Source organism: Petromyzon marinus, chromosome 4 (genome assembly GCF_048934315.1).
Source record: "Petromyzon marinus isolate PM22_M1 ecotype Great Lakes invasive population chromosome 4, UKy_Petmar_22M1.pri1.0, whole genome shotgun sequence".
Taxonomy (NCBI): Eukaryota; Metazoa; Chordata; class Hyperoartia; order Petromyzontiformes; family Petromyzontidae; genus Petromyzon; species Petromyzon marinus.
In genome coordinates, this window is record NC_133670.1 from 9,746,701 (window position 1) to 9,768,086 (window position 21,386).

Sequence of the window (21,386 nt, forward strand, 5' to 3'; positions counted from 1 at the left end):
TACACACAGACACAGTCAAACACACAAAGCCAGACACACCCACCCCTTACACACAGACACAGTCAGAAACACACAGCCAGAGACAGACACACACAAAGCCAGACACACCCACTCTTTACACACAGACACAGTCAGACACACACACAGACAGACACACCCACCCTTTACACACAGACACAGCCAGACACACACAGCCAGAGACAGACACACACACAGCCAGACACACCCACTCTTTACACACAGGCACAAACACACACAGACACACCCACCCTTTACACACAGACACAGTCAGACACACACACACACAGACAGACACACACACAGCCAGACACACACACACAGACAGACACACCCACCCCTTGCACACACACACAGCCACCCCTTGCACACACACAGACACACACACAGCCAGACAGATACACACACACACAGACACACACACAGCCAGACACACTCACCCCTTGCACACACACACAGACACACACACCCACCCCTTGCACACACACACACAGCCAGACACACACACACAGACACACACACAGCCACCCCTTGCACACACACAGACAGACACACCCACCCCTTGCACACAGACACACACACACACAGACAGACACACCCACCCCTTGCACACACACAGACAGACATACACACAGACACACACACACAGACACACACAGCCACCCCGCACTACGCCCCGCTGCGCTGTCGCTTCTCGGCTGTCACCGCCGTCACGACGACGATGCGAGCCGCGTTCTCCCCTCTGGCCACGCTGTCGTTCTCCCCTCTGGTCATGTCGTTCCCTCTGGCCACGTCGTTCCCTCTGGCCACGTCGTTCCCTCTGGCCACGTCGTTCCCTCTGGCCATGCTGTCGTTCCCTCTGGCCCTGCTGTTCTCCCCTCTGGCCCTGCCGGCTTTCGGGGGGACCCCTGCCGGGCCCTCTCCCTGCGCGTCCCCGCTGCAGTTTGACGGCCGCGCCGTCGCCTACGACCCCGTCTCGTCCCGCAGTCGCCGCCTGCGGCTGTGCTACGATGGCAAGGGCCGGCGGCTGATGGTCCACGAGGAGCGCAAGGGACACTTCCCCTGCAAGCGGTGAGACATCGGCGGCCGGGGCGGCGATGGCCGCACCACGACCGCTCCGACGCACGCATCGTGAATGTCGGCAGCGGCGCGATCGTCAGCGAACGGCGTTGAATGGTCGTCGTCGCCGTCGGCACGACCATTCAACGGCGTCGTGATGAGCGAGCGTCGTCGTGATCGCTATCTGCAGCAGCAGCAGCATCGTGATGATCAGCAGCAGCAGCGGCAGTCATATAACGGTGGTGGCGACGGGGTGTGGTGGTGACTGTGCAGCCACAGATAAAAGGGGGACTGGGAGGACACGAGAGAGAGACGAAGATCCCCCCTCGTGTCGGCTGCCACACACCGGGACACGAGAGATTAAGATCCCCCCTCGTGTAGCCTGACACACACCGACGGGAGCAAGTGCTGTTAGCGAGCATCGAATTAAGCCAGGACGCACGCACACGCGTTCTGTTTGATGAATGTAAACTCGCGTTTGCGTCTCTTTTTTTACGCATTCATTTGTTGAGCTGTGCTTATTATGACCTTATATACCGCATGCAGTCGTGACAGCCGTCTGAATAATGTTGTTGTAACCATGCACTACGCGCATGGAAACGTCTGTGTTTGTGTATATATGTGTGATATATATTGTGTATGCATATTGCATGGACGCGTGTTGTCTCTCTGTACTGCTGTGGCACATGTGTATGGTGTGGCTATGGATGGGTCTGTACTGTATGCTTTGTGTATAGGGGCCGTCCATAAATGACGTCACGTGATTTTGGACGATTTTTGAACCCCCCCCCTCGTCACACGGCGTCACAAAAAGTCAGACCCACCCTCAAGTATGACGTCACAAAGCTCTGCCCCCCCCAAAAAAAAAAACAATACCTGCTTCAAATCGCTTTAAACCAAGGCCGTAGCCATGGAGTCAACATTGGGAGGGGGGGGGACCAAATCTTCCAGGGTGTCTGGGGGTCCCAACCCAGAAAAATATCTACATTTGAAAACTCATTTCCTGCCTAAAATATTAAAAAAATTCACTAACACATGGGATGGACTTTTTATTTGTTTTTTACAATAACGTCTAATAATGTATTGTATTACATTTAAACTTTTTGACCATTTCTTGTTTCATTGTATGTAATGGCAGAGATTAGGGATTAATAAAGTACAACCATAACCACAATCATATAAACATAAATCTGTGCATTGATTTATATGATGACAAGTCCAGATATTGTGGCCAAGGTTTAGCAAATTGTTGTTTTTATTTACATAGCATAGCAATTATTTTTTATAGCAATATATTTGGGGGTACATATGGAGCATATTTGAATATAATACTGTATATATTGTCATTGTGTGATTATGTGTGTGTGTGCTGAAACTTGTGGCTGCATTGTCAATGTGTATAATTTAATTGAGCGAAATCACTACATTTTAGGCGCAAGTATCTAAATAAGTGATTGCATATGCTCATACCATAGTTACAAATAAGCGCATTTATTTTGGACTGCTAGCTTTTCATATATAGATTGGTTTATATGGAAATCTGGTCAGTGTACAATTCGTTTGGCTTCTAGAGCTTTAATGCACCTTGTTTTCTGTTAAATGTTTTATTTTTCTACAAACCTTCACTGAATTATTCATTACAACACAAATTATTTATTTATATTAGTGGCATCCAGTTAGTACATTTTCTGTTGCTGTTTTGTCTTTGGCAATACTGAAGTTTAACTAGAATACCCATTCCTGATCACTTCCTGTATTGAATCTGGTGAAGCCAGACATCCCTGGCATTCTGACATTTGTGCATAAGGACCGAAGCAATTCCATTTATAATGATAATAGGTTTTTCCCCTTTTTTCTGGCAACAAAACAGGCGTTAAGATGTTAAAACACCAAACTGAAACCTTTTACAAGGAATCATGTCTGCATTAACCACAATGCTTGTGGTCAGAATGCAAAGAAAAAACATACTCTGATAATAAATGCATTGTCCTTGAAACTGATTGGTCCACACCAGAGACAGCTTTCTTTTGAGCCTCGTCTCAAACAGTGTTAGACCAGAGGACGCCAAAAGGCATACAGCCCAAAGACAATGCCACTATCAGAGTAATGAGAGCTCGGGGTGAGAATTTACATCATGGGGCCTCCTTTGCCAGGACCAAAATATGATAATAGGTTGTTCCCCTTTTTCCCATTTATAATGTATCTACATGGGCTCCTTCATGTTCATTTTCTAGACTCCTTGTTATCTTCATACCCTGCTGTCTGTGAACTCCTTAGCCTTCTATATAATTCCTGTCTCGTACCAAATGTACCAATCATCATATCATATTATGGCTTACCTCTGCATTTTTTTTAACCAAGTGCACGTTTGCCACAACATATTGATCCAAAAAGTCGACAATGACAAAGGAAATGAAAAAAATCTGAAACATATACAAAGAAGCATGGAGAGATTAATATTTGAAGAAAAAAACCCAGTGAGAGACAGAATAGTAACACGTGGATCAGGGCAGAACAGAGAAATTTAAATGTGAGTGGGTTTCGAAAGAACACATCTCTTGAAGGGATGATGACCGATAGACAAGAACGGTGATGGAATTGCATCCAAAGTATAGAACATTCACAGAGATGGAGTGATGAGAACTACCCATGCGTCGGAGTTCGATTAATTGTAGCATCCCAGAACCATAAAGGATTGTGATGATGTGAGGACCCCTTCATCCAGCAGTGGATAAATAATAGTTGATAATCAGATTTTAATGAATACCACCCCGAAAAGTTTCCAAATCGTTATAAACCATTCTAGATTTGAAGCTTTCGTGACTGCAAGGATCCATACTCTTTGGTTCTATTCGGTAAAGTCACGTAGGTAAAAAATAAATGCTGTCTTCGTGACAGCACGGTCCCTTCACCTGATGAAGGCCACTTGTGTTGTGGCCGAAACGTCGTGATTTTTGTTGTTTTATTTTTTACCTTTATAAACCATGTTGGCTTGTACAAAATTCCCCAAATTTACTCACCTTTATAACCCAACAACTACTCCTATCTTCCCAAAGCTAGCAAATGTATTGTTCTGACCCTTAGTAATTTTGGGTCAGTATGAAAATGAATTGCGGACAAGTGAACCTCATGGCGGGACCCCGGGAACCCGAATAAACGGAAGTCAAAATCGTAATTAATTATTTTTTGGCAACTCCGTCCTACCGCGCATATAAACGCCGCGACCCACCTGGCGCAGATCATTCTGTTGTCGTGTCGGCGTCCAAGCACAGCAGCGAGGACGATGCGCAGAAGAGCTGAGCAAGCGAATGCACTCCATGCTCGGGTATGGACAGGATCATAACAAGTCTTATCCAAAGCTGCTCAAACTGCCTACACGACTGAAGTCCTTTATTTGTCATAAGGGTATGCATAATACAGTGAAACTGCTCCCTTATCTTCATTATTATTTGTGACCTTCGAATGTCTGCAGCCAGGATCAATCGATGACAATCCTATTACCTGCAGATATTTAACAGATGAGATGCGTTGTACCGTTAATTCCTCCTGTTTGATAATACTTCTCTTGTCCGTATTCATCTGTGCAGATAGGGTTTTTTTTGCAGTTAAGCCATAGTCCCCACATACCGCTCGTATCAATGCGGATAAGAGGAGCGGCGACCCACTATTCTGTAGTGCAGGGGTGGGGAACCTTTTTTTCTGCCAAGGGCCATTTGGATATTTACAACATCATTCGCGGGCCATGCAAAATTATCAACTTAAAAATTAGCCTGTCAAACATTTAATTAACTCACCCCTAATGCGATGGCTGGAACTGCTTCTCTTTGGTGAGGTGTGTGATGATGTTAGCTGGTATTGATGATGTTGCTACTCGCAACTGCTTTTCCCGGTTTGCTCCTAGATGTATTGAATTTCGAGTCCCGCCTGCGGTTGCCTTGGCAGGGCCACGCCAAATGATTTCGCGGGCCTCATACGGCCCGCGGGCCAGACGTTCCCCACCCCTGGTGCAGAGGAACATTGTTATAAATGCTTGTTACAATATGAACAGCGCATTGAAAACGCGTACTATTTAATGTACTGTTTACAAAGTGTGTTCACAAATCCACACTGAGAAACACGATGATTGGCAGAGGGGTGTAAATGATTTTTTCGATAGTGTATTTAAATAGGGGTACTGCAGGTAAGTAGTTTTCAGTTTTAAAGGCATCGTTTAACAAGACAACACTTGCCACCGTCTTTCAAACCCATTGGTGAAAAAGAGCAAAGTTTTTGTTTACATTATACTATAATGTTTACATTATAATATAATGTTTACATTATACTATAATGTTTACATTATAATATAATGTTTATGTGAGAGCCGGGGGCTTATGGGACCCTGGGGTCCCGCCATAAGGTTCAAGTGCCCAAATGGTTATAAAGTTAGTTCATGTTAATAGCTCATTGGAGGCTGGCAGGTGTACGTGCTAATGTGCATGCATGCCACTTGGCCATGCCACTTGGCCAAATTGTATCATTTTAATTCCTTTTTTTTCATTTTTCTACTAAAGCATTCTTATGGAGACTCTAGAAATACAGTTATTATAGTATTGCCAAAGTGGCACTCACCCAAAATAATATAATACCAGTTTCTATGTTTTCTGATGTACATGATACAATATAATTTCGGTACAATCATCAAATTGTACAACACACTTTGTGACAAAGTAAATTCAAAGTAAAGTACTTGTACATGAAGTACAGATTTTAGAAAAATAAAAAAATGTTTTAAAGATGTCCTACTTAATGTTATAGCTTGGCAGGTTGTTCTTTGTGAAAATTACCATAATTGTTATATTAGTACAGTACTGTATCTACGAAAAGTCCATACAATTTAATGCAGTCTGTATAAGGAAACTTTTTCTTCCATTGTAAATTACAGGAATTACATCTTGTACAGAATATTACAATGTGTGTTCATAAGTGTTATTTGAACAATCATAAAATGTTGAAAATGCATATTAAAACAAACATTAAGTCAATTCTGGTTATATAGGTTGTCACAAGTCTGTTAAATATTATGTGTTCCTGTCAATTGCTACATAATAGTAGTTCAGAGCTAATAGCTTGAATAATGCCTTTCATGCAGTAATGTAACAATTCTTCAAATAAAGTCCATCTTAATGCTCACAATGCATACATGAAGTTGTGCTTATAAAATTATATTAGATGATTTTGTATGAAAAGAATGAAAAAGAATGTGACAATGGGACAGACATAACAAATGAGTAAAGTGGAACATTGAGAGTACTAATTAGTACAAATTGGACACTGCAAATGAGAGAGTGTAAATACGAGAGTTCAAACTACGGTAGACTGCTCAAAATATTGTACAAACGAGACTGCTAATGAGAGACTACAAACGAGGCAGTACTATACAATAAGCCAGTACGAACAGGATAAAAAGAATAAATTATTGAATTGAATCTTGAGACCTGTTCATCATCATGCATTGGTTGTCGGGGAGGGGGATAGAACATATGTATGTCTAATTTGATCTCATTCTAACTCATATGACATCTAAATTAACTGTAGCCTGATGCTCCACTTGGATTTCAGAGACCAGTTTGCCAGCATTTGAAATTTATTTAGTCTTTTAAAGTTGTGAAAATGAAATGTTTTTTGTCAATACACATTTTCATATGGGGAGGAATAGAAATGTAATTTATAAAATCGAATTCAGGATAATACACTTTTTAACGTGATGAAAGAGACGTTTCTAAAATTATTCATTGTAATTGGCTCTTGTTTGTGATTTAATATAAATGTGCCTTCAAGAGTGGCTTAAATCGACTTTCAAACGACGTTTAATGGTCACAAGAGGAAGCTAAAGCAACTGAACTAAATGCAAATTTTGTTGTGGAAAAAAACTCCTGGGCCAAACCATTCTAACTGGACTGGAAAGCACATTTTGGGGATGTGACCAGCAGCTAAACCTGATTTGAGAGCAGGCTAGCCATGAACCCCGAGACTCAAACACCACACACAAAGCCTGTATGTGTTTTACATTATAAGACTAAAAATACAAACTAAAAACATGCAGCAGAATACGTTTTATAAATAACAATAGGACTACTGAATAGAATGCATTTTACATACATTTAGTTTTAATATTTCCACAAACTAACAATCTAAGATATTAAAGAACAACCTTGTGTTCATATATTTATACAATGGACATATAACAGAAAATTAAAATAGAACCATTTTAAATTAAACATGTAAATGTCTATGTGTTGCACGGCATACCTGGTGACATTGCAGTCTCGGGCAGAGTGAGTGGAGGGAGATCTCGTGTCACCTCCCCTGTTCACATGGGGCTTGGGAGTCCATGGTTGGTCATCACGGCAGAAATTAGCCCGATCCATAAGAGGTATATGAATGTCGCACCGAGTGTAATCCGACAGGTGCTCACATTGGGGAGAAGTTAAATTAGATTGACTGTGAGGTCATAAATTCGACTGAAATGTCCCCTGTTTGCAGACATCTAATGCCAGTGGCTTGAAACCTCAGTGTTTGAGAATGGCTTTCAGGTAATTTTGTTGGCTCAGATTATTTTATTATTTTAAAGTAACATTGCCATGAGAGTTTCTAGGTTTTCCCAGTTGCATTTCATGAGTCAATCACACACTCTACCTAAAATAGTATTTTAGGTAGTTTGTATGAAAGCCATTTTATTCAGTAGTCCAATTCCAATGCGAGGCATTGCTAGAGCTCTTTCAGGAAGTTATAGCTACCTCACATACATACCAAGTAGGGTACATTTATTTATAGTTCTTGAAACTTTTATTTAATCCTTCCCAAGTTCTCATTCAAATTATACCTCGTATTTTTTAATTTTCCGTTTTGTATTCAGAACCATCCATAAAGTTTGTGCATGTTTGTGACACGTGAAATAAAAGTCCCTTTCAATTTAAAGGCACCTTATACAAATATCTAACAGATGTTGCTTTGAGTTGAATAATTTTGAATTCATATTCAATGTTTTATTGTGTTTTTTTATGGTTAAGTTCCTCTGCAGGAGAAAAAATATCCATTTGAAGTCTTGGTTTTTTCCATCGTAATTTTCTGCCCGTTTTTTTCCACACATATGCGACCTCCCGCAGTTGGTAAATGGGGAAAAATTCCTAAAACTTGAAAATATGATGAACAGGATGTTTTAGGATAATAAATCCAACTTATGTCGAAAAAAGGATGCCACACCTAAACTGCTACGAGGCTTCCAGAATCCTCCAAGTAAAACACCCACGACGACTCAGGATATGCATGTCCCATGATAGATGCGGATGCATTTAGACATTTTATACACCCACGTGGTATTGTAACGGCATGTTTTGAATTACATGAAGGTAGAAAACGATGAACATATAGATTAGATAACATATCAAGACTATATTTTGGACAAAGGAAAACTTGTGACGTAGTGATGCATTTGAAATTATTACTGTTCTTAATCACTGAAATACATCTAATTTGCCAGTGTGAGTTAATGAAGAAAAGTCCCAGATCTGTATCACATATCACTCACCACTGATGGTTAGCCATGTCGGGAATTGAACTCGGGTCGTCAGAGTCAGAGCACACTGTGCAAACCGCCACTTCCAGACCCCTCTGTGATGAAGGAGACTGCCCTTCCCTGTATATACATGGCAAAGTAAAATATCCTAATGATTAGAAACTAAACATTTCTCTTTTGATTTAAAGCTTTCGTGACTGAAGGGATTCATATTCTTGGTTCTTTCGGTAAAGTCACGTAGAAGGGAAACAATAAAATAATAAAAATATAAAACAATAAAATTCTCACGACGTTTCGACTGCAACACAAGCAATCATCATCAGGTGTGAAAACCACAACAAGAAAATTTGAAAAAAGTGGCGGTTTTTTAACGTTAGCACCACGGAGAGCGATTTGACAGTTTGTTCAGATGGACGAGTCCATCTGTGTTCGGAAAAGAGGAGGGGGGAGACGAAAAATAATGGATGTGGTCTGAAAGCCACAAGCAGAGAGAGACTCACACAGGGACAAACAGAGAGAGACACACACACATAGGCACACAGAAAGACAACGTCTCTGTGTCGAGGCCTTAAATAGAGAGAGGGGGGGGGGCAGAGGGGGAGTTGTGTGGAATTCCTGCCCATAGCGGACGGAGGAGAGAATGGACTTAATATAAACAAGCACGGAACAAGCACGATAGAAAGCAAATTTAGTAAAATTAGGAAGTGTAATGCTTGTTTGTTTCACACTTAACTTCAAATTTACCAATCTTTGGAAGAACGTAATCAACCAGGATATGCGTTAACTATGTGCTAACCGACTCTCTGTGTTGCATTGCATTACACTTCCTAATTTGACTGAATTTGATTTCTACCGTGCTTGCTCCGTGCTTGTTTATATTAAGTCCATTCTCTCCTCCGGCCGCAATGGGCAGGAATTCCACACAACGCTCAAATTTAGCAATCTTTGGAAGAACGTAATCAACCAGGTGGGGTGTTGACTGTTGTGTTGGCCGACTCTCTGTGTTGTATTGCATTATATTGCCAAGTTTACTAGGTTTGTTTTCTCATTCATTTGTACCTGATGATGGTTGCTTGTGTTGCGATCGAAACGTATTCCACAACCTTTGCTTTTGTGACCAGGACAGTGATATTTTGAGATGTACCTATTTTCAATGAGAAAACGTGGTGCGCATTTGTGTCATTCCTTCACATAAAGTCCTGGTCACAAAAGCACGGTTGGGGGGGAATAATAGCCATTTTATATACTTTAGAGGCATAAGCAATTAGAAAATAACACTACACAGGAACAAAAATCGTGTTACGTAATATAATTATAATATAATTATGTAACAAGCACAGTTCTTGTTCATTCTCAATTTGAAAGAGTTAAGTGGACGTTTCTTAGTTACGCAATGTTAAAACTGCGTAACTAGGTTCGTCGTACATGCACCTTGTGTTATAGCTCAACGCGAATATCCATTAGATAAATTAACCTCTATATATGCATGGCTAAATAGTATTACTAGATGGAGGTAAACATGTCAGGTAAAGACAAAGTAAGTAGTACACTGAACATGCGTTCTCATCATACAAACTAATGCTGAACGACTTTACTTAAAAATTACCATACATTCATTATAACTATTGTTTTTTTTATAATTAAAATTATGTTGGTTGACTGCCCAAAACTCAACAAACCATAAGAGTGTAGTCATTTGTTTAAAATAGTGTTTAATTTTATCTTGTTGAAAATAAAGAAAGGTTACATGTTTTGTCAGTCAGGCTATGTTAGCAATATAATCCATATTCTTGGTTCTTTCGGTAAAGGCACGTTGAAGGGAAACAATAAAATAATAAAATATATATAAAACAATAAAATTCTCACGACGTTTCGACTGCAACACAAGCAGTCATCATCAGGTGTGAAAACCAACGGCAAGCACAGTTCTTGTTCAAGAATGCCGTTGGTTTTCACACCTGATGATGACTGCTTGTGTTGCAGTCGAAACGTCGTGAGAATTGTATTGTTTTATATATTGTATTATTTTATTGTTTCCCTTCAACGTGACTTTACCGAAAGAACCAAGAATATGAATCACTGCAGTCAAAATATGATCCATGTTGTCAAACGAGGATCACATTAGTTGGCTGGCAATAATTCCTGTCAACCATTACATCTAAATTCCCAACACATCTAAAATGTTGTGGTGAACACAATACAGAGACTCCTCTACTTACGAGCGAGTCTGTTCGTAAGTCAAAATTTACTCCTTGTCGATTACAAACATGTTGTATGGCATGTGCACTAAACACGGGGAATGGCTTTAAAAGTTGTATAATCTGTAGATGCTCCTGGTTCTTCGTGTTCTGCAGATATAGATGCCACCACCGCCATCTATTGCACGGCGGTTGAACTTAACGACTTTCGGGCCAAACAGGCAACTGAACAAACGGACAGGTTTGTGCATATCTCTGAAAGTTCGTAAGGCAAGTGTTCGTAAGTAGAGGAGTAATTTTAATGTCCCAAATAACCCTCAACCTTTATACTGTTAGTATTTGGTAGTCTCCTGTCTCCCTTCACTCGAACAATAAACTAAACTCCGCTCACCGTTTGTTTTGCAGGTATTACGACTACATCTACTTGTACGACGAAGGTGTCCAATACCAAATCGACCAATCCAACAAGCGCTGTCTCACAAAGGCTTTGACTGATGCGTGGGACCCGTACGACATCCCAAGCAACTCCACGTTCGAGGATCAGTACCTGATAGGTGGCCCCGGTGACCAGGTCGCAGTGCAGGAGTGGTCTGACCGCAAGCCGGCACGCAAATGTGAGAGTGCCATTGCCACACTCCTGCTCCCCCCACTCCTGTTTCGGGGTTGCTCTGTAGATAGAAAACCTGTCACAAAACCATATCGGTCCCAATTGTTGGAAAATATTGTATCCAATCAGTGTAGCCACCCATTATTTCACACCGCCTCTTTACGTTTCTGCTTGTCAACTCCGGGAAATGTAATAAATAAGCTGTAAACAAAACATTCGTGACATAGCTTTTGGCATTATATTATTCGATTTTCATAGCTTTATTTTCATACATTAGCTTTATACAGGTTTTTATATTGCCAAAATGGCCTTGAATATTTATTACACCGACATAATGTTCAGTCGTTCTGAAAGCCACTGCCGAAGGCCTTCCCATGCCATGACATCATGGGAGTTCTGACCATACGCAACACTGGTCAGTGTAGGTTGGTGGCCTTATTAAGACCTTAATTTGGCAATAGTGTTAAGTTGTGACAAATGTTGTCACTAAAATATTAATATATACACACTCATGTAATACTTGTAGATTATTTGCTTACTTTAATCGTGATAGGGCCCACGAGAAACTGTCCACAATGGCGCCTGATGTTTATTGTGTATGGTTGAGAGCTGTACCCTGTTGCACCATAATTCAAGGCCGTAATTATAATACATATTCAAATATGCTCAAAATGTCGCCGCCCAATATATTGCTATAAAATAGATTTCTGTTTATATGATTGTGGTTATGGTTGTACTTTATTAATCCCTAATCTCTGCCATTACATACAATGAAACAATAAAAGGTAATAAAGAAAACAACAAAGCAATGTAATACAATAACACTATTAGACATTATTGTAAAAAAAATTAAAAAGTCCATCCTATGTGTTAGTGAATTTTTTAAATATTTTAGGCAGGAAATGGCAGGAATTTCGTTTGCAAATTTAGATTTTTTTTCTGGGGGGGGGGTGGGGGACCAAATCTTCCATGGGGTCTGGGGGTCCCCCCAATGTTGACTCCATGGCTACGGCCTTGGCCATCATTACTGTACCTGTAAAATGCTCGATGGGTGCAGGCACCCCCCCGGAGGCGCGAGATGCCCTTTCTGGGGGCGCGAGACATACCAGATTCTTTTAGAAGGTAAATAATCGAAAACACAAATTAAGCACAGGCACGAAAGTACATCTTCTTTGTTTCGTCAAACCTATGTATTTATTAACGTACATTTTTTTACGATCGAGAACCAAACGGGTGCAGGCTGCAGTAACGTTTAAGAATCCACCACTCTGGTGGGCTGAACACCAAGCCCCCGATGTCTTAGGGAGCTGTGGGCCTGGGCCATGAAGGGGGGCTATGGGCCAGGTACCAGCATTAGCAGCAGCTCGTGGCAAATTCTGTCCACAATACATTTGTATATGAAAATATCAATGGCTTCCCACGAAGTGGTACTCAATTATTGACATGGGAAGAATGATGGAGTCTTGAGGGGACCCCTAATGGGTTTTTATTTTATTTTCAATATGATTGTGATTTCAGCGACAATGTTACGCAGCCAGATAGCAGACCCATAATCCTTTGCTTTGTTAAACCTGTGTGTGCGGTATGCAGTTGAGACCTGGCTCGGCGTTTACACGACAAAGGACTGCTATCCTGTACATGAAACGTACATTGACAGCGCTGGCGTGGCTTCCATGACGCGGTTTTTCGACATCGAGCCGGGCATAAAGGATCCCAGCATCTTCACCCCACCAGCGTCATGCCATAAGGCCTTGTTCACAGACTGGGAAGAGATGGGTGGCTGCTGAATCGTGTGATGACATCAGTTCTCATTTAATATTCCAAACAGCTTGCCAATGGCTTATGTTACATATATACCACATCGTTTGGTGTTGCTAGTTGTACCAATGTTTGTCTTGCTACAAATAGAACAAATATGGTAGAACTACACATCAGTAAATGATGTAATGTTACAGAATATTAAGCAAGCAAAGTTAAATTAATAATTTGGAAACATCGGTTGTAATTTGCAGCGGCAGCATATCATTTTAGTTGCCAAGCTTTTTGTCACACCTCCTATGCTATAACTTAAAATAAATATTACATTTATCATAGATGGAAATATTTAAAAAGATTCCAACTAAGTTCATAAGATGTGTTTTTTTTTCTGATATAGTATGTAAATTGGAATGCTTGAAGTTGAAAGCTTATGAATATCCGCACTAATATTCTTGGTTCTTTCGGTAAAGTCACGTAGAAGGGAAACAATACGTAACTTTACCGAAAGAACCATATGAATCCCTGCAGTCACGAAAGCTTTAAATCAAAATGTATCCGCACTAATGTTTTAATTTGCCCTATTAAAACAATGATTTTATTCACACACCGGGGCTGTACTATTGCTGTGCTGGTCAATTATTGTAACACGGTTTTTTGCTGAAGTGTGGCTGGAATAAATATACGCTGCCAATAGCCCGTTGTGGCATGTGATTTAATCTCCACAAGCTAAACGCTGCAGACAATACAGCCTCTGTGTTTGGGGATCCGAGTTTGGTGGGTCGTGTCCAAGTGGAAATCCACATGAGATCTCTTACACCTGCATCCACGGCAGGCACTCTGCACTCTGGGTTCGTAGGGGGCTGCCGACTGCACATTCACATTGGATGGGAGCTGGGGGGTGGTGCCGGCGGGGGAAGGGGGTGTACCCTGGAAATTTAAATACTGCTTTTGGTCAAACAGGAATGGGAAGCTGGGGAGACATTTTTTCCAGATTTCATATGAAAAGGTTCTCAGTAAATAGGACATTACATGGTTTGGCTTTCCAGTATTTTTTTCTGTACGTGACCAAAATAGTGGATACATCTTTGTACTTGTATTTAATATAAAATAAACAGTTTAATGCAGGGGCTTTCAAAGAACGGTCACTGATCCTCTGGGACCTATGGAATAGTTATAAATTGGTCTTCGGCCTTTGCAAGTTGAATGTGACACGTAAGAGATGAAGGGGTCAGAAGAGCATAGAATATGGTTTTGGCATGAATAGCTAATTTTTTTATTCCATTGCAAGTTTCTCATGTGATAATTTGTTAACAGAATGTTGTATAAGTTATAAATCTCAATATTACGTAGAAACCCATACTTTTTGGTTCTTTCAGTAAATTCACGAAGGTAGAAAAAATAACAGATCACGACATTTCGATCGCAACAACAATCGACCGTCTTCAGGTGAGATTATTCTTAAGATTATTACGTAGAAACTAACGGTATTAATCCCTGCTTATAATAATGTGCAATAATCAGCTCTTAGGAATAACATCTCAACGTCCAGAACATATTCAATGTACTTATAGGACGAGGCTCATGGACATCCTGCCTACGTCGTATCTTTAATACTTAAAAGAAGAAGAATTTGCTAAACCACATTTACCTTTGTCAAAAATGCATTAATGTGCAAAGTTAATGAAAACATAACATATTGGAATTTACGACCAAACTTCATAATTCCTCTGCTAATATTGATCAACTTGGGAACCTAAGCATTAAAAGCTGCGTCTGCCAAATAGTTGCGTATTTAAATTTGTGAAAGTGTTTCCAATAATAACAATGTCAGTATGTCACAGTCCATTAGGCCACAAATGGTACTGGGATTGTAGCCGACTAATTTGTGCTTGAATTCGTTTCTCAGGCCCAGTCCAATGGCAGCAGCAATGCAACCCGAAGGAGCACCTCACCAACTTCTTTCGCACCGTACATCACCAACCGTGCTTTATCGGAGGTGCAGCGAAGGACAACAAACGAAACACAAAAGGCAACTCTAAAGAAATGAGTTTGCAATCGAGATGTGAAAGTGCATCGCTCCGGTGGCTTCCTAATATCGGAAGAGCGTTCCAGACGGCCGCAGAGTGGCTTCTTTCATACTCTGCATCCCACAGCGGTTGCTGGCATCGGCCGGGCATTGCGTCCACCCCCAGCAAAACGATGGGCACTGCCACCCGCACGCTTACCAGCCCTGGCACGCACTCCGGCTGAGGCTTGCACAGGGCGAAGCACCGCGGGACAACCCGCGAACGATTACTCCCCTTCAGCCGTTAATTCCAAGTCATGTTCTCTCCCCATTGCGGCTACTTGACCTCTGTTTATTGTCTTCGAAACAATCATTCGGAGGGCGTGAAACTTCCAGGACGGTCAATTCCGAGCGTGGGCTCTGGGCCGTGGGTGCCTTTTGGGGGTGAGGTGGGGTAAACAGGGTTAGTGTAGGACGGCGGTGGGATGGCAGGGGCGATGAGGTAAGATAACAGGAGCAGCACAGTAAGAGTGTGTGAAATATGCATCCCAGCGTCATATTTCGTCGTCCCAATCAATATCTTATTACGCCTGAAATCCCACGCTGGTGATAAGGGCGTTAGGAGTGGCTGCCTTGCTGCAGACAGACTGCATTGATCGAGCACTAAATAAACTCCGTCTCGGCTCCACGGCACAAATTAGGTGTCAGAGCACCGCGAGGCCCGACTTGTTTTATCGGCATCTCCTGCCACCGGCCAAGATTAAAATCGGTGATTTCATCAACTCGTTAGCGGCCATCGGCTGAGTTACGCCTCTGCGTCGTGGCCCTATTGAGCACTTACGTTAGACTTTGGAAGCATTCACAGACGAAGAGTTACATCCGATGACCTCACCGTGTTACCTCATACCTTAAAAAAGAAACGCTATATCCTGACGGCACTAAAGTTCTTACTTTTCGGCCGCCTTTGCAGTTTGCATTGTTTTACATCCTTTATTTCACTGCCGTTCGTAAGTTACCGGGACACATGGTCTCTCAGTGGAATAACTCACCAATACACTTGCACTTTCTCAACACCATTAAGTGACAAACAAAAATAATTTATAAAAGTTATAGATTCTTATATGCATAGCATTTCACTATGACCTCATACTTCCAAGTAGAATTTAGAGCTGGAATATAAGGACAGATTTACAGACTCAGTGGTGTGTGTATATTGCTTAGGGTTTTTTTTTTACAAATGCAGCCACGTTGAACACACACTTGAAGTGTTAGAACTTGACAACATTTTACATGTTAAAATATTTTATTGAAAATGCCCAACTGTTTAGTTAGTCACTGCAGATGTCAGTTATGGAAATGTGGCATAGAGGACATCATATAAAACACAATGCATAAAATGTTAAAATCTTAAAAGAGCGGCCTTCTCTTCTCTCACAATACCGAATTCTGCTCAATACAGACTAAGCCTCTTTATATAATTTCTGGGAAAATAGGGTTGGATTCGACATGCCATACACACACGTTTCAAGAACTTGTTATGTTAAGACTACAGTTTCATTGAGCATGAGGAGAAGGAAAAATAACCATTTTATTAAAAGTTTAAAACCAACCCTTCAAATTGTTTTAACAGTTTTTGATATTAAAATTACATAATATTTTAGGGGGGGGGGGGGGCGGGTACAATTACTGTTGGAATCTGCACACAAGAATTCGTAATATATTGTATATTTATATACTTTAGAATTACTTTTGATCTAGGTGCTTCTTATAGGACAAAAAATGAATACGCTGTATATATGTACATAACATGATAATACTGCATCATGCAGGATAAATGTTTGCATATAAAATTAGTACTGTGTTAATATAAAACATTGGTGTTAAAAAAAAATACAATATAGGCTTACAAACATGTGCTTTGTATGAGGCTCTTATTATTACTCATAACAGGGAGAGGGTAAAATGATGAGTTTTTAAAGAGCTCTTGAAAGACTCGGGAAAGATGTTTTCTTTTTTTATCTTGGCATAACCATGTGAACAATTAACGCCAAACAGATTTGGTCTCTGAAAACAAATCTCCAATTGGCACATTTAATACTGCGGTTATGGCCACACAGCTCATCACTTTGAGTCACAAGTGTGATGCAATAATAAAATGTTGCTGATTATGGTCCAAAAACTACTAAAAAGATTGCTCGACTGGTTAACCGACCAGGTTTCAGGCGTTGTTCGCAAGCTACACGATAGCCTTAAAATGTGCGGGAATTCCTTTTTGTAATCTTAATTCTGGCAGATAAATTTCGATAACTTTCGACCAAGTGCAGCACAAGGGCTGTGTGAGTGGATAGTGAACAACACACCACGTCATTTAGGGTAAAGTTTTCCACAGCTGCGTAAAGGTGCTCTCACTCAGCACACGTATGGCACACGTCTCAATGAGTACATAGAAACCGATCACTTGATGCACACAGTGGAAGGCATGTATACAAATTTACCACACCACATCAGCAAAAATTTACCCACATATCTACACGTGAGTTCTATTTTCAAAGATAAAAAAAAAATCCACTTAAATTCCAATGTCATTTAAACACTTAAAATTGTCACCCCTCTTAGCAAAAGCACCATGGGAATGTATCGGCCTACCTTTAATAACAAGCACAACAGCCTAACGAAACCTTCTATATATGCGATACATAACACTTTTCATCTCGAGGGGAGTATTTGGCAGTGAGAAAAGTAGATGAGCTCCATGCACAAAAAAAACACCCCTTTGAAGAACAAGTTTCGTTTTAATTTAAAGCAACGCGTGTGCCACTGTGCGAGGGGGGCATATCTAGGTGGATGTGGCGACTCCCTGCTTGTACACCGCGTGGTACGCGTTCCGCAGGAGGACGTATGGGAAGCAGGACTCCAGCAGGTCCATGGTGAGGAACGGAGACTCCTGCACGATCTGCAGTGCAAGATGACACCGTTAGAATGCGACTCGTCTCAGGGCCATGCCGACGCAACAATCGGTCTGGTTATTTCAAGGTGATCAAAACTAAGTCTCATATATATATACACAAGCATAAACATGTATTTAAAACTAAGCAACACCATGTTAATCGTTTTTTTTTTTACAAGTGCCTCCAGGTTTAAATGGCAATAAAGTTGCGTCTCATTTCCATTGACATCCCTCAGTAAGCGTTGGAAAATCCATCGCTTGTTTTAATGTTACATTAACTCACCGTACACCTCGAATTGGTGGTCACATAACCATTGCACACGTCCAGTGAGGGAAAAAAGTATTTGATCCCCTGCTGATTGTGTACGTTTGCCCACTGACAAAGAAATTATCAGTCTATAATTTTAATGGTAGGTGTATTTGAACAATGAGAGACAGAATAACAACAAAATCCAGAAAAACGCATGTCAAAAATGTTATAAATTGATTTGCATTTTAATGAGGGAAATAAGTATTTGACCCCTCTGCAAAACATAACTTAGTACTTGGTGGCAAAACCCTTAAATTTTTATTTAAAGCTTTCGTGACTGCAGTAATTCATACTCTTAGCTCTTCTGGTAAAGTCACGTTGAAGGGAAACAAAAAAATATATATAAAACAATAAAAATTCTCACGACGTTTCGACCATAACACAAACGGTCGTCATCAGGTGTGCCGTTGCTTTTCACACCTGATGACGACCGTTTGTGTTATGGTCGAAACGTCGTGAGAATTTTTATTGTTTTATATATATTTTATTATTTGACTGTTTCCCTTCAACGTGACTTTCCCGAAAGAGCTAAGAGTAGGCAAAACTCTTGTTGGCAATCACAGAGGTCAGACGTTTCTTGTAGTTGGCCACCAGGTTTGCATACATCTCAGGAGGGATTTTGTCCCACTCCTCTTTGCAGATCTTCTCCAAGTCATTAAGGTTTCGAGGCTGACGTTTGGCAACTCGAACCTTCAGCTCCCTTCACAGATTTTCTATGGGATTAAGGTCTGGAGACTGGCTAGGCCACTCCAGGACCTTAATGTGCTTCTTCTTGAGCCACTCCTTTATTGCCTTGGCCGTGTGTTTTGGGTCATTATCATGCTGGAATACCCATCCACGACCCATTTTCAATGCCCTGGCTGAGGGAAAGAGGTTCTCACCCAAGATTTGATGGTACATGGCCCCGTCCATCGTCCCTTTGATGCGGTGAAGTTGTCCTGTCCCCTTAGCAGAAAAACACCCCCAAAGCATAATGTTTCCACCTCCATGTTTGACGGTGGGGATTGTGTTCTTGGGGTCATAGGCAGCATTCCTCCTCCTCCAAACACGGCGAGTTGAGTTGATGCCAAAGAGCTCCATTTTGGTCCCATCTGACCACAACACTTTCACCCGGTTGTCCTCTGAATCATTCAGATGTTCATTGGCAAACTTCAGACGGGCATGTATATGTGCTTTCTTGAGCAGGGGGACCTTGCGGGCACTGCAGGATTTCAGTCCTTCAGGGCGTAGTGTGTTACCAATTGTTTTCTTGGTGACTATGGTCCCAGCTGCCTTGAGATCATTGACAAGATCCTCCCGTGTAGTTCTGGGCTGATTCCTCACCGTTCTCATGATCATTGCAACTCCACGAGGTGAGATCTTGCATGGAGCCCCAGGCCGAGGGAGATTGACAGTTCTTTTGTGTTTCTTCCATTTGCGAATAATCGCACCAACTGTTGTCACCTTCTCACCAAGCTGCTTGGCAATGGTCTTGTAGTCCATTCCAGCCTTGTGTAGGTCTACAATCTTGTCCCTGGCATCCTTGGAGAGCTCTTTAGTCTTGGCCATGGTGGAGAGTTTGGAATCTGATTGATTGATTGCTTCTGTGGACAGGTGCCTTTTATACAGGTAACAAGCTGAGATTAGGAGCACTCCCTTTAAGAGTGTGCTCCTGATCTCAGCTCGTTACCTGTATAAAAGACACCTGGGAACCAGAAATCTTTCTGATTGAGAGGGGGTCAAATACTTATTTCCCGCATTAAAATGCAAATCAATTTATAACATTTTTGACATGCGTTTTTCTGGATGTTTTTGTTGTTATTCTGTCTCTCAATGTTCAAATAAACCTACCATTAAAATTATAGACTGATCATTTCTTTGTCAGTGGTCAAACGTACAAAATCAGCAGGGGATCAAATACTTTTTTCCCTCACTGTATCTGCTTTAATGTAATAAGTGTGGCTTTTTAAGAACATCTGTGCTGAGGGTGAATAGATTAAAGTGGGATAAGCATGCATCATAATTCTTTATGGAAAACCTCAAATTCAGCAACTTAATTCTACTCACTCACCCTAGCCTGTTTTTAGCTGATATCGTCAAATAAAACAAATGACAATTTTATTTCATAGCTGTTTTATTATTCCACCATGTGTGAATATAAAATTAGTACTGCTTACTGGGAAGTCACCAGTTGTCGTGGATACATTTCCGCTGACGATTATAATCAGGAATATCCACCATTAGCCACCAATTAAGTTGAATGCTACTCACTGCTCGATGGAGCAGAGAGATTATTTCATTAATAATGAAATAACGCTTTCATATAAGAACATTCACTCATCTATCCACCATATGATATTTCTAGTGAAAGGAAGGCCCTACCATGTCTAACAGCAGGTACACGGACTCCCTGTTCCGCGTTGTCAACTTGTCAGTCTCCTGGCCAATCTTCAGCAGGCTGGACGATGCAAGCTACAGAAAAAAATACAGCTCAAGAATACAATTTCAAGTATAGAGTAAATACAACACTAACTGCTTTTAGCCACTAAGGGATGGTGATATCATCATAGTGATTGTGCCAGGCTAGATGCACTTCGATTTCATTAATGAGTGTTTGGCACCTTGGAGGAAAACTGAGTAACTAGAATGAACACACAAGGAGATTCAATGATCAAAGCTGTCCTGCCATCTCATGGCTAACTCATAATCCAAGCCTACAAAGCCTGGTATTCCCAGGCAATGTCCCGTCCAAAAAACTAACTAGGCTCAAGCCTGCTTAGCTTCTGAGAAATCAGGGACATTCAGGGTAATTTGGTCACAGGTGTATAGTATATCTTATATAATCCTAAATAAACAATGCTTTGCACGTTTTTCCTTCTCTACCCAATCATACAAAAGTTGTTTCAGCTTGCAGTAACAGAATACGCAGACTGCTTGACACAGCCAAAGT

The 21,386-nt window shown here is 41.2% G+C and overlaps 2 protein-coding genes across 2 annotated transcripts in view; one reads left to right on the top strand and one right to left on the bottom strand.

Annotated features, from left to right (window-relative positions):
• Nucleotides 1-497: 497 nt before the first annotated feature.
• Nucleotides 498-13,888, top strand: EPDR1 (ependymin related 1). The gene is made up of 3 exons (XM_032946336.2): nt 498-1,089; nt 11,236-11,444; nt 13,028-13,888. The coding sequence occupies exons 1-3, from the start codon at nt 740-742 to the stop codon at nt 13,222-13,224; spliced, it is 756 nt and encodes a 251-aa protein (XP_032802227.2). The 5' UTR covers nt 498-739; the 3' UTR covers nt 13,225-13,888.
• A 2,596-nt stretch (nt 13,889-16,484) lies between these two features.
• Nucleotides 16,485-21,386, bottom strand: part of LOC116938752 (nck-associated protein 1) — a 130,165-nt gene continuing 125,263 nt past the window's right edge. The window contains exons 30-31 of the mRNA XM_032946334.2: nt 20,819-20,908; nt 16,485-18,153 (exon numbers count right to left, since the gene is read on the bottom strand). Of these exons, the coding sequence (XP_032802225.1) occupies nt 18,037-18,153; nt 20,819-20,908 (207 nt within the window). The 3' untranslated portion in view covers nt 16,485-18,036. The remainder of the gene's footprint in view (nt 18,154-20,818; nt 20,909-21,386) is intronic.